The sequence below is a fragment of the Nothobranchius furzeri genome, chromosome 14 (genome assembly GCF_043380555.1).
Source record: "Nothobranchius furzeri strain GRZ-AD chromosome 14, NfurGRZ-RIMD1, whole genome shotgun sequence".
Taxonomy (NCBI): Eukaryota; Metazoa; Chordata; class Actinopteri; order Cyprinodontiformes; family Nothobranchiidae; genus Nothobranchius; species Nothobranchius furzeri.
Genome location: NC_091754.1, coordinates 41399230 through 41413517, shown reverse-complemented (window position 1 = coordinate 41413517; position 14288 = coordinate 41399230). Strand labels below are relative to the sequence as shown.

Sequence of the window (14288 nt, the reverse complement as noted above, 5' to 3'; positions counted from 1 at the left end):
TGGTAGAACATGAAATGTTAGTTGGTCACATGTATTCTGTAAATCGCTGCTCAACTCGAGCAAGGCCATTGCCTCAATGTGACACAGCAGGAAATGTGGGTTGAGTGAGACTGTGGTAGGAGGGTGACTTGCTCTTTAAGATTGTTTTAACTTTTGTCCTTTCGTGGATGTTGCTTTTGTATCAATGCTTGACTACTTGTTGACGTTGATTTAAATGTATCTTAATAATAAAACTTTTATTATCAACCCAATAAATTGTACCGCTTTGAGTTTATAGTGGGTAAATAAATATCTGACACTTTTTATCAGTAAGGGTATTTCTAAGTGAGCTATGTATACAAAATTTCCACCACGTCAATTTTAACACAAGCATTTAATTCCTGCAGAGAAATCTGAAGATTTAAGTCCAATTCCATGTTGTCGTTCTATTTTTAAAACACAGAAACAGTTTTGTTTACCTGTTTTTGACACTACGTTTCGCCGACGGCTGCCGGCTTCTTCAGGCTGACGCTGATGGTGGCGCGTCACTTCCTTCTCCGTTTATCTGCGGGCAGCAGAGGACGTTGTCGCCCTCTACTGCCCGCTCTCCCCTCTCCCACGAAGCAGTCCCATGCGTGGTCCAGCGTGTAAACTCCGTCGTCCCTGTTCATGGTCCCACATCCACGTCTCCTTATCTCGATTGCTTCCTTGATCCATCTTTTGTATTTTTGTTGTTCAGCGGTTATGATCCGTGTGTTGTCCCAGTCCCGATGAGTTTGTAGAACAGCATTTGGAGAAGCCTGAGGGTCACTGGGAGGCTATAGTATGGTCTTTGGAGAAGAAATGGCGCTGCCCACCACCCCAAGAACACCATACCACAGTTCCGTTTGGGGTGTGGAAGCATCATGGAGGTGCTAAACTAAAGAATTCAGGAAGTGAATTTTCTTTTATAAAGTTGTTTGTTTACAAATTTAGACAAACGAGAATGTCGAACGTGGAACAGTGGGCGTTCTCAAAATCCCTCAGACACCACCTCATTCCTCTTAGAGAGGTTGCCTCCCTTAATATGAAGTAAATCTGTTAAACATCCATAATAATATATCAATAATAATAATAATAATGTGTGAACATGCTAATAACAAGTCAATACTAAATTCAACAAGTAGACTAATTTGGTGTATTTAAGATCTGAAATCAAGCATCATTTCCAGAATAAACAATTGTGATGATTCATTACAGTCAGGACATTATTAAAACACTTCAGATAAACAGAATACAATTGTAAGTAACTTGTGAAGTTAGGAAATCACTTTATGAAACAAAATATTATATTTGATTAAAAGTGAGTTGGATAAAAGTATTGTCTCCTGTAAGAGGACCTTGGGAGTTGTAGGCCCGATAAATCAGGAAATATTTCATTATCGCTCATCAAGGGCGTCAGTTTGTTTTCAGAATTGCTGGGGACAATAACCATACACTTGATTGGGGTTTAAAAATTGCTGGGGACAATATAGGCTAGCACAGGGGTCGGCGGCTCTGTAGCCGCATGCGGCTCTTCCATCCATCTGATGCGGCTCTCTGTGCTCTTAAAATAATTAATTGATATTTAAATAAAAAGCTTTATATTTTACTGCATTAACTTTACATCTGTATGCTAATTCTAAATGTAAAGATTGTCTGCGTAAACCTGAACAGGTCCATTGACGCGTCACGCGTGTGCGTAATCATATGCGCTTCCTGAGCTGGAGGATGTCAGATTCTGGGATTCTCCTCAGACGGCTCCTGGATGCGCCGCCACATTGGAGACAGGAACAAGCACTATTCAGCCAAAGTTTCATAATCAGGGAACATTTTCTAAGTGACAAGTCTCTGAGAGACAGGGTTTGGAAAACACTTGCTTCAGTGGGAGCAGGCCCGGAGTGGCTAATCGGGAGGGTATGGAGAATTCCCGGTGGGCCGCGCGATGTTTGGGCCGCATGGGCCGGTGCTCTCGTTTTTGTTTTTTATCATTTTATTTTTATTTTTTGGTGCCGGTGTTCAGTCATGGCACTGAGGCCGCCGGGCTGATCTCATAATGCTCCTCCCGGCTGTCTCTACCTGCAGGCTGCAGCTCGGTTTTTTTTTCTTTTCTTTTTCCCCTGTATGCGCCTGTGCGCACCACGTGACCACGCAGTTGACGGAAAGATGGAAAGTAGAAAGAGCAAGGGTGGCGCGGAGAAGGCAAGAATTAAAAAGAGGAAAGCGCTGGAAACAGATGCAGCTAAATGTGCAAAAATGAGCACCTTTTTTTCTCAAACAAGCTTGCGGTCTTTAACTTCAAATGAAGATAAAACGGGTAAGGCAAGTCAAGATGTTAAACTTTACCGGCTGCAAATCACCATTCAACTTAATTAAGCATCAATAATGAATTATATGGCGTCATGACATAACGTTATGTAATATAGTCAACAGTATGATGTGACTGATGCCACCAAACTGTCTTGTAGCCCACAAGATCCAGTAGGCCTAATAAGCACCAGGCAGAAACCCACAATTCCAGAGCGGACATGTACAGGTACTACTTATTGAGTCAGTGAACTGAATATTATTAAAATTTATATGATGAAAACTATCCTGGCTCTATATGAAAGTGTTCTAAAATGCTAGATGATTCAGCATTGATCAGAAAGCGTGTAAAAAAGGAAAATGAATGCTGAATTGTGACCATTTTCACACAATGTGATTTAGTGTCAGAAGAAGAGCCAGCAGTGAGGGTATTGCTCCTGTTGGGATAGAAGGTGAGCCAACTCATGTGCAAACAAGCAAACATCAGTTTCATTATGATAATTTTAATGTCCAAATAATAGTAGGGACCTGTTGTATTTTTATTAGTAAATGCACAAAGCCCACAACAGATCGCTATTAGAATGAAAGTAAAATGAAATAAGCCTGCATATTTTGCCATAGAAAATATTTTAATTGGTTACAAAAAATGTGTTTTCCATATCAAATGTGCTAAAGCTTTACAGATGATTATTTTAATTGTGTGCAGGTGAGTCTAGGGAAACTGGAAAAAGTGTGAAAGGGAGTGCTGAGTCATTTCATTTTAAAGGTTTGAAAATCTCAGAACAGCTGTTTGAACAGAATGTAGATTGTTATATTTTTAGAGAATGTGTTGTAAAGAACAATGTTGGAGATGTGCACTGATGTTCAAATAAACCTACATTGTAAAGCAACTCTTTCTCGCACTGAATTACAAGGCTTTACCGAGTAGTGTGCTTTTGTAGACTATACATATAAAGTTCTAACATGATTTTAATAATAATTCGTTAAGTAGGCCAGTCTGGGGTCTGAAACTCCAGGGCTGAAAACGTGTCCCACTCCGGCCCTGAGTGGGAGGAACCTTCTCACATGCGCTCTGGTTCTGAGAGCCTGGATTTGTATTCTGAACAGTCTAAACATGTTTTTAAAAGAAACGTATGACAAAAGTGGTACCTGCTCAGTAAAACCACCAACAGGGTGAAAAATATCAAAATATTGTAGGCAGAGACGGGCTTCTGGATCATCTTTATATAAATCGTTTTATTGATTATCTTCTTATGAAAGATAACTTTGACGTACACGAGCGACCAGGCGCGTTGCAAGATTTTCAAAAGTGTGGGGGATGTTGTCTGTGCCTAAAATAATTTGATGTTATTCACCTTGTTAGTTTAATTTCCATAATAGCGGAGCAGGTGCGAATTTTAGACGTGTCACGCATGTCTCCGTTTTAAACATGTTTAAACTGTTCAGAATACAAATCCAGGCTCTGTCTAGTTAGATTGGTGTAACTAAAGTTTGTACTGAATGAAACTTTACATTAAACCATGTTGAAAAGAAAAGGATCCGATTAAATCATTTCCCCTCATTTACAGTCACGACGTACAGCGCAGTGCGCATGGCTCCGGGGTTAATCAAGTTTAGTTGTTTCTCTTTGCAACAATCTTCACAAGAAGGCAAAACAGTTAAATGGCAGGTTACAGATATTTCCATTTGACTGTATTTTGATGGATAAACTCAAGGATGTTGGCTGTTTTGAAAGAATTACCCCGACGCACACTGATGCGCATGGATGAGCTTGGAAAAATGTTCTTTTTATGAAATTATGAAACTTTGGCTGAACAGCGCTTTTTCCCGTCTCTAATATGGAGACGCATGACGCATCCAGTCTGAGGCAGAATAGCAGCGCAGAAAGCACCTGTAGACATTTGATTACGCACAAAGTTTATGTGGAGCAGAAGCGGTCGGGCCACGGCAGGTGGAATGTTCCTAGCCTACATGAAGTGAAATTGTTTAATTGTAACATTAATATGTTACTGGACACGCTGGTCTGGTTGGTTAGACCAGTGTTGGAAGTGGAAAACACACACACACACACACACACACACACACACACACAAATTAAAATAATGCTGATAGCGTGGACTAGAAGACAGGTGATGGTTTTATTTAAATGATGATCAGGCTGCTGTAAAATCTAATCTCAATCCACATCCAGACGGAATGATCCTCTATTCTATTTGCTCTGCTCTTGTCTGGGCTGATGTAGCTGACGGTGCGCGCGGAGCGCCTAACGGCTGTGGTGCACATTTTATGCATTTGGAGAGATGGGCTGGATGCTTTGCTTTTACTGGAAGATGGTCCACTTAACGCACGGTTGTAGACTACATATTAATGACAAATGAATGAAAATTAAATTGGGAGTTTTTACTTCATATTTTAGAAATAAAAATGACGGGGGAACACATTTATGACGTATTTTTAAACGAAATTTTCTAGCGCGACCTGCCTGCTTCACTTAAGTCACTACTTATTAAGGTTCGTCCAAAATTACCGTGGCCCACCCAAAAATGAAAACCTGGCGCCGCGCCTGTTATAAACCTCTGCAAATTGTTGTTCTTCACGTTATCAAACTCAGACTTTGTACAGCTAATGTCAAGATGTAAAATTATGAATTCAGTCGAGCTCTTCCGTCCCTCCCTCTTCTGCTCTCCTGGAAACCCGACATCGGCTGTCAGAAGCGGGAGGTGAAGAAGGAGATGAGGCAAACAGAGTGAGTGCGACATAAAGAAACCAGACTGGTGTGGAGGTGAGCAAAACAGCTGGAAAAGTGTGGGTGTTGAATCCCCCACGGGTGCGACGTCCATGCGAGCGACCGGTACCTGCTGCTGTCACCTGGTTGTGAGCAGCTCTCTGCTGTCTGAGGGTAGGCCCCGCCCACAACGCCGCGGCTGCTGCGGTGTTTTCTTTACTGTGGGAAACGGGTAATAATGGCTCTTTGATGGGAACAGATTGCCGACCCCTGGTATAAGATCTGAGCTGGTAAAACAAAAATCCTCATCAGCAGGCTTTTTTGAAAGTGGGGGGGACACAGCTGCCAATCACAAATTTTGCCGGGGACATGTCCCCGGCGTCCCCGGTTAAAATGACGCCTATGTCGCTCATCCTGGTCAGGGGTGGTGGCACACTGATGAATCACCTCTGGCCACCTACAACCTCCCCCCCACTGGAAATTCATAGCTACCCCAAAGTTTGCATTTCCAGACCGGTGCTGCAGGAAATAACATCGCCCTTCTTTCCCTTGGCGTTTCCAAAATGGTGGAAGAGCTTGACGTTCCTGACGAGTCGAAAACTATCATTACTAAAACTGCTGATGCCATTCTCAATCTGTGTGCTGCTGTACTCACCGGTTCTGCTCGCATTGGTGCCTGGCAGACCCTTATCCAGCGGGCCTTGTGGCTCAAGGCCCTGCCCTCCATTCCTGAACACCTGCACAGAGAGATGCTGGAAGGCCCCATCACCTCTGACGTTCTGTTTGGTCCCCATTTTAGGAGCGTCATCGAGAGGGCTCAGAAGACAGCTGAACTGTCAGCCACGGTGCGAGACCTGGTCCACCCTCGGTCCGCCTCTCACTCCGGCCGTTCCGCCAGAGGATGGAACGAACGGCGCGGAAACTTCAGACGCCCAGCTGCTCCGCCTGCCCCACGGAGCCGGCCTCCCACTTCGGCTCCACCTCAGCGGGACCAGAGAGTTGGCAGCCAACGGTTTCGAAAGAGCCAGCAGACAGTCTTGGCCGTCACAGTCGCAAGAACCTCGCCGAAAGCAACCACGAAAATGACTCGTTGGGAGGAATGTGTGTGCTTCTGACTGTAATGTTAACTCTGTGAATGATTTGGGTTTCGAAATAAAACCCAAAAAACGTCACATTGAGAGCACAATCCTACAGTCCTCTGCAGAATCCTCTGCCGAATCCTCACACATGTTCCCCACACCAAGCACTGCGACACACCTGCATGTTCACGCAGTCAGTCATATTACACGACCAGCTGTAAGGGTGCGCTCCATTTGCGCACCGGCCCTAGCTTCCAGCCAGGCCCAACACATCCCGCTCCCCCCACAACATAGGGTGGGACGGGATGTCATGGCGCTATCGCGACCACACGCGGCGACACAGTGTGCGGCTCCATCTGCTGGCACTTTGTCGTCCCCATGCACGGGTCCGGCTCCCACTCGTCCTTTATCTTTGGACTCCACGCTCCGCGGTGCGGATCAGCCTCTTCCGGCTGTTTCACACTCGTCCTTTCGAGCGCAGCCCTCCATGGGTCACTCCCACTTCTCTGGTGCGAGCAACGGCAGTAAGAGCGTGAACCCAGTCCTCAGACGTCATTCACGTGACCTCGAACACGCGTCCGCTGTCGGAATGCGTGCAAGAATGGCGCCGCCTTTGTCTCATGAGCAAATGGATATCGGACTTCATTCATTGCGGTCACACACTCCATTTTCAGTCTGCTCCGCCTCCCTTCAACAGGATCGTGGACGTTCACGTCACAGGAACAATCTCAGGCCCTGGAGCTGGAGCTGCGGGAACATCTGTCTAAGGACGCCATTTCCCAAGTCCCTTGAAGACAAGAGCTCTCAGGCTTCTACTCCCGCTACTTCATAGTACCAAAGAAGTCGGGAGGAATGAGACCAATTCTCGACCTTTCCCTGTTCAACTGCTTCATAGCAGTGATGCATTTCCGCATGTTAACAATGAGGCAAGTCCTAGAATACGTGCGCTCCGGGGACTGGTTCACGTCAATAGACCTGAAAGATGCATTCTTCCACGTCCCAGTAACTCCCAAACACCGTAAGTTCCTGCGCTTTTCATTCAAGGGAGTTCAATGCCAGTTCAATTGTCTCCCTTTCGGCTACTCGCTAGCCCCGCGCACCTTCTCCAAATGTCTGGAGACCGCTGTGCAGCCATTGCGCATGGCGGGAATGAGGGTTTTATTTTACCTGGACGATCTGCTCCTATGCACCCGGTCCAAGGATGAGGCGTCAGAGCAAACCAGGAAGTTAATAGAGCATCTTTCAACCCTGGGGTTTTCCATAAACTGGGAAAAGAGCTCCATTCTTCCATCCCAGTCGATTGTGTTTCTCGGGGTGGAGCTGAACGCCTCCCTAATGAGAGCACGTTTGTCTCCGGCGAGAGCGGCAGGTCTCACCACGGTGATCTCCCGCGTGCAACCCCGCAAGACCGTGAGAGCCCTGTTAGTCATGAAACTTCTGGGCATAATGGCTGCAGCCCACGCTGTGGTGCCATTAGGTTTACTGCACACGAGACGCCTGCAGCGTTGGTTCATCCGCCTCCGGGTACACCCGATACGTCAGAAGAGACGTATGTTGAGGGTTTCCCCTTCAGTGGGTGGGGACCTCGCTCACTGGGGGAATCCCTGCATCCTCTCACAAGGGGTCCCCATCGGACGTTCTACGTCACACGTATCTGTTTTACGGATGCGTCACTGTTGGGAAGGGGGGGCACGTGCTTGTCCCATACGGTGGCAGATCGCTGGCCCTCCCACACGCACAAGCACATAAATGTGTTGGAGCTTATGACAGTGAGAAATGTGATCAGACACTTCGCTGCCCTTCTTGAGGGCCGTCATGTAGAAGTTCACACAGACAACCCGGTGACGGCAGCCTACATAAATCGCCAAGGGGGAGTTCGATCCCTCCCACTATTGCACGTAGCCAGATTTACTGTGTTGGGCACATGTCCACCTGCTGTCCATCAAAGCCACCTACATTCCGGGGGTCCTGAACGTGGCAGCAGACATCCTGTCGAGAGGGGGCCCCGCGACTCCGACTGGCGTCTGCATCCCGCACTGATATCACAGTTCTGGATCAAGTTCGGGGAACCCTCTGTGGATCTGTTCGCGGCTCGCGAAAACGCTCATTGTCACCTGTGGTTTTCCCTGAGTCCCCGGGACCAACCCCCAGTCGGAGCGGATGCCTTCTCACGCCAGCCCTGGCCTCAGGCGCTCCCGTATGCATTTCTGCCAGTCCCACTGATTCCCCGTCTCCTGGACCGAGTTCGGTCGGAACAGCTCTTGGTAATTCTGGTATCTCCCAGACGCTTGTCTGCGTCATGGTTTCCGGACCTACAAGCGCTAGTGTCCGGCACCCCGTGGAGGGCGGACGCCCTTCTCCAGGCGGATGGGATAATAAAACATCCTCCAGAAATAGGCCAGCGGCAGTGGGTCTGGCCGCTGAGCGGTCACGCTTAGAGGCTTCTGGGCTGCCGCATGATGTGGTCGCCACGATTCAAAGTGTGCGGGCGCCTTCTACCATCGCATCTTATGCTGCTAGATAGGCAGCTTTCCAAAAATGGCGCACAGAGCGGAATGTTCAAGCGCTCTCCTGCCAGCTGGCGGATGTCCTATCGTTTCTGCAGATGCTGATGGACAGGGGCCTCGCATTCAGCACTATTAAAACATATGCTGCAGCTATCTCATCCTGTCACCGAGGTTTTGGAGATAGATCTGTTTTCAATCATCCCCTCACAAAACGTTTTCTAAAAGATGTCAGAAGGAACAGACCTGTGTCCCGCTCGCTATTTCCCCAGTGGGACCTAACGGTGGTTCTGCGCGGCTTATCTGAAGCCCCATTTGAACCCTTGGACCAGGTCTCACTTAAGTTCCTGTCACTCAAAACTGCCTTGCTGCTGGCGCTGGCATTGTTCAAGAGGGTGAGCAACCTAACTGCCCTCTCAGTGGCTCCCGCATGCCTCAGGATCTGGGAAGATTGCGGGTCCGATGTTTTATGCCCCACCCCAGCCTTTGTGCCCCAAAACATCAATACTTCCTTCAAATCCAGGTCAATTTCATTGGCTGGACTTTTTCCTCCTCCCCATAATTCTGATGAGGAGGCGGCTTCCCACCTTGTCTGCCCAGTGCGCGCGCTCACACCATATGTGTCACGCACTTCAGGGATTCGCCCCTCACAAAGCCTGTTTGTGCACTACAGAGACTCTTCCCTTGGGCAAGCGCTGTCGACCCAGCGTCTTTCACACTGGCTGTGTGACGCTGTTTCACTCGCTTACACATCATCAGGGCGGGATCCTCCTGAGACACTCAGGGCTCACTCAGCCAGAGGGATTTCCTCTTCTATGGCACTCCACAGTGGTGTGTCGATGGAAGACATTTGTCAGGCTGCTTCATGGGCTTCACCCTGTTCTTTTACTCGTTATTATTTATGAGATGTGTCTTCAGGATCCATCACTCATTCAGTGCTTGGACCTCAGCAGGCTGAGTGAAAGCATTATGGCACCACATCAGCCCTACTTGAATGAATTTCATCCTCTTGTGGATGATATTTTTAGTGGGGGCCCCACTCTCCTCTCTGGGTGCCTCAGCCTTTTAAGCCCTGGGCTGAGGCTGAGCGACCCTCGCTAAAAGTACACATGTTGGGTGTGTCCATTTGGTTGAGCTAACCAGTGTGGCGTAAACCCATCCAGCTGCGCATTATTCCAATAGCAGCTAGCTTAAGGGCTAAGACTAGACGAAATAGAACGTTGGTTACGTATTGTAACCCCAGATTCTATGAGTCTAGTCGCAGCCCTTAAGCCACTGGCCCCACTGGTTCTGATAGGACCAAGAGCCATCGGAGGCGAACAGTGGAGTCGCTCCACTTATATACCCACAAGGGGTGCCCACCATTGGTGGGCGTACATTTAAGCTCTTCATGATTGGCTGAAGCTGAGATCATCCTTCCAATAGCAGCTAGCTTAAGGGCTGCGACTAGACTCATAGAATCTGGGGTTACAATACGTAACCAACGTTTTATGACCGGGTAGTGGGGAAGCGCCACATCCCATATGCATGTACATGCAGCCTGTGCCTGTTCTTACCAAGGGGTGTCGCAGACGAGGAACTATTTAAAGAGCTGATGCACACACTGCCTTAAAAGGATCACTTGGCTTTGGAAACGCCTAGGCTGCATTTGCATCAGATGTCTGAATCCATTAAAAGTTTATATTTGGATTTAGAGGGAATCAATTGTAAATATCTTTTCACAAGCTATTTGTTTGTTTGTTTGTTATAGTTGGCAGGATGTTGTAAGAATGTAAGACCAGTGCAGATTATTTTTATATATGTGTGACACTGGCAATAAACCTTTTTCTGTTCATTTGGGAGGTGTCTGTGTGTTTTAAAAGAAAAGCTGTCTAAGCACAGAACAATGGTTATTATATGAATTAAATCCTGCTCATCTAGGAGTTTGTATACTTGTGTGTTACAGCAGGTTCATATTAATTTCAAATTGTGTATCAAACTATCAGCAGAAAACAGTACAGTGAGTCTTTCAGTCTTGTGGGTATTAACAAGCTGAGTGTGTGTTTAAGCAGAGTTTAAAAGTGTTAGCCTTAGAAAGTAGATGAGCCTTTCCCACAAACCACATTTTTTAAATTTAGGACTTTACGGAGTGAGCTGAAAGACAACGATGAAGCTGATCATCCCCATTTTTACAGGAGACAACCCTCTGCTTACTAGACAAGAACCCGTACGAGAACATTCCATGTGCAGCAAAAGATCTGTAAACTAAATAATGTCTGGAAACCACCAGGGACCAGGCCCAAAAGCATCACTTCAAAGACCTGACCGTCTGAGCTGCTTTGTGTCATAAGGCGCAAACACGAGAAACCTAATTAACATCCAGAGATTCTTACAGAAGTAACAACTCCAGCTGATATGTTGCATTCATTCAGTGTCTTCTTAAATCTATGTCTGATTATAAATTTGTAAATATTTTTCATACATTTTAGTGCTTCAAACCTAAAGAGATCAGTTGCTTCAGTGGATCTGTTCTGCTTCTGCAGCCAGACACTAAACAACACTAAATAACATTATGAAAAATATTCGGAAATCATGTTAAATAAACCATGACAGATAAAGCTAAATCAGTTCATTACACTGGGATGTTTGAATGGGGAGATGACATCATGCACAGTTTTGCACAGCATTTTGTCAACAACACAAAACGCAGAGGTTGAAAGTAATTTGTTTTAACCAGCGTTTCAGGATCATGAGGACATTTTCAGTCATGTCTTGGTGAAGCAGCAATGAAAATATATATTTATTAATATTTATGTAAATAAAAAAATTCAAGAGCATATTTTAGCCAAGAAAGCTCATTAGCAAATTCTAGTGTAAGGCTTCTATAGGAGAACAACAAGCAGACATGTTTCAAACTTTTATTAAAGTGCTCTGATCCTGGATCTGGGAAGGTTCTGGAGTAGGATATGGAGAGTGATGATGGAGAAGCAAGACAGAACATCTTCAGAAGCTAATACTCAAAGTGGATGAGCTTAAGAAGAAGGGAGTTTTGGACAGAAAGAGCACTGATGTTCCAGCTGGACTCACGAGCCACGAAACGAGGACAGACTGATATGTGGCACCATCTAGTGGCCACACTTGTAAGTAATCATCATGTCCGACTGAAACTGCGTGTCTGCCTTTTACAGGTGGACAGAAAATATAACAATGTTGACACATTGTTGATAATATTACTACATTTCAAGGCGCTATCTGTGCAGTGAAATTAGTTGAAATAGAGCAGAGTTGTATTAGAAAACAGTAGTCTGCAGCAACCTCTGCAGCCCGGCGAATGTGATGAGTTCTGCCTCAACATCCTCTTCTTTCATTGGGTCACTGGAGTTTAAATTAAGAGGGTGAGAAACCCAGGGAGAGGGCTCTGCATAAATGAGGGTAAAATTGAATTTTAACGCGTGAAAACTGTCACAAAGTGGCGTTTTATGTCACAGAGCGGCGAAAAAAAGCAGCGTTCAAGGTCCGTAAAAACGTCGTTTTTTCCGGCTTTCTACGGGACCGTTAAGAACGGCTCTGGCTGGCGTCAAATACGGCGTTCATGGAGAGTTCTCGCCGTATTTTACGACGTCAAACAGAGTTTTTTTTTCGCCGTCTCTTAACTAAACAGGTTGGGAAAGTGGCGTAATGTGGCGGTTTTGGCTTGCCATACCCTAAGGCTTGCGACGCACCTTCGGTGCGAAAGAACGAAGCTCGTTCGGCGAAACTCCGCCTACTGGAACAAAAAGCCAACATTCAGTCAGGTGGCTGCCGAAGCGCAGCGCGGTGTCAGCATGCGGAGTGTTTCCACGCCACGTCAACTTAAACAAACGACCACCTGAACTAGGGTCAGTCTGAAGCGGTGTTTTCACGTGTTGCACCATGCTGGACCCGTCGTCTAGCGACGAGACAGGCGGAGAGTCCGACTCAGAAGTTGTCCAGGAGCCTCCGAAGAAACCAGCCGGCCCCTTGCGGGCACACCAGCGCGGCCGCGGGGGCGCTCAGCAGCGGCGGACCGCCTCACCTGGAGCAGCTCCCGGCAGCAAAGGTGCAAAGAAAGACAGCGTCACCGCGAGTGAAGACGAGGAGCGAAAGGAGCGCGAGCGTCTCCGGAAGCAGGAAGAGGAGAGGAAAACCAAACTGCAGATTTACGTGTTTGTCCTGCGGTGCATAGCCTACCCGTTCAACGCCAAGCAGCCTACCGACATGGCCCGTCGGCAGCAAAAGGTGAGAGCTGAGCGCGAGCTGCACCAGATGTCTGCTGGGAGTATTAGCATCCAAGCACACACCTGACCTGACTAAAACACACACACACACCTCTACCTTCAGAAGCATTCAGACCTATACATGAGAATAAGATGAAAATAAATAACTTTTATTCAACAAACGTTGAGTAATCGGATTCCATCTTTTTCCCAAATAGATTTTTAAACATGTTTGTGGTTTACCTGTAGGCCAAAAGGTTAACACAGGTTGTGATTTGATCGGTCTTATGGGTGATTAATGCGCTGAGACATGATTGGGATTGAACACGTGATGTTTTTCTGTAGCATATTTTGCAATATTGCTTGAAAAGCTCGTCACTTATAGGGAACAGGTGCATTGAATGTTTTGTCAAAAGTAGGAGCCATTAATCGTCTCTGAAATGTACAATTCTGGACTAAGCTCTAATCATTGTGAACGTATTGTTTTTAATAATTTGACCCTTTATTATGTGGTGTAATTTGTAAGGACTGTGTATCTGGATTCAACAACACGGCCAAACGTGGGGTTCTGTTTGCAAAAGTGGGCCAATATCAGAAGTCCCATTCCTGTCATTTTAAATGGATTAATAAAAGTTTAACAACTAAAAAGATAAACACCACAGATGTCATAAATGTAGACAAATTTACACAAACAAAGTTAAGGTGTTTATATTCAGAAGAACAGTTTTGTTAGTAAATTATTCCTGTATTCTTATGTTATGCCTCATATTAAAGGTTCAAGTGAGGGGAAACTAATTCATACTCCAGATTTTGACACTAGATTTCATATTTATGACATTAAATGTGGTGTAAAACAGTTTTATAAAACATACGTGTCCTGTGTATGACACACGGATGATGATGATGATGATGATGGTGTTCAGCACAGTGATGTTCTCTGTTGTTTTTCGTGTTTCTGTAAGCTCACTTGGAAGCTCCTTGCTGATCTAACACGGAGTTACCTGGGAAATGGCTGCTTTCCTCACAGACATTTGGAATTAGAATCCAGAAAACACACGGTCAGATGGAGGCTCCCTGTGCGAGCACATGCAAATGATTACTTGTTGATGAATGGCATATGGTAAATTCACGGGAGGGATTGATTTTGCTGTATGCATCATCAGTAGCATACCTCTGTGTCATGGGATGTTTTGGCCTTTGACATTATCAGGGTTTTTCCTGGCTCAAATTGAAGCAGAGGTGGTACCACCCTGACCCTGCGCCAGCACGTGCATACTCTGTGTATTCAACTGCCTCACCTTTTTAACGGCTAAACATGTTTTTGTTAAGTGTTGTAAAGCGCCTTGGGGGGTTCCAGGACTCTAGAAGGTACTATATCAAATACAGGCCATTTACCATATTTGTGAATGTGATGTTATCAGAACTTCCGTATCTAGGAGAGCTGAGTTCTGGATGCAAAAGA

General features: G+C 46.0%; 1 protein-coding gene across 8 annotated transcripts in view; it reads left to right on the top strand.

The window, feature by feature from the left end:
• Positions 1-12301: 12301 nt before the first annotated feature.
• cadps2 (Ca++-dependent secretion activator 2) overlaps positions 12302-14288 on the top strand; it is a 221702-nt gene continuing 219715 nt past the window's right edge. For 3 of the 8 annotated variants that reach the window (XM_054746515.2, XM_070544122.1, XM_015965638.3), the window contains exon 1: positions 12303-12848. In XM_054746515.2, coding sequence (XP_054602490.1) covers positions 12504-12848 — 345 coding nt within the window. In that variant the 5' untranslated portion in view covers positions 12303-12503. Of the gene's footprint in view, positions 12849-14288 lie in introns of all 8 variants that reach the window. The other 5 variants (XR_008564370.2, XR_008564369.2, XM_054746518.2 and 2 more) reach the window with 3 other exon arrangements.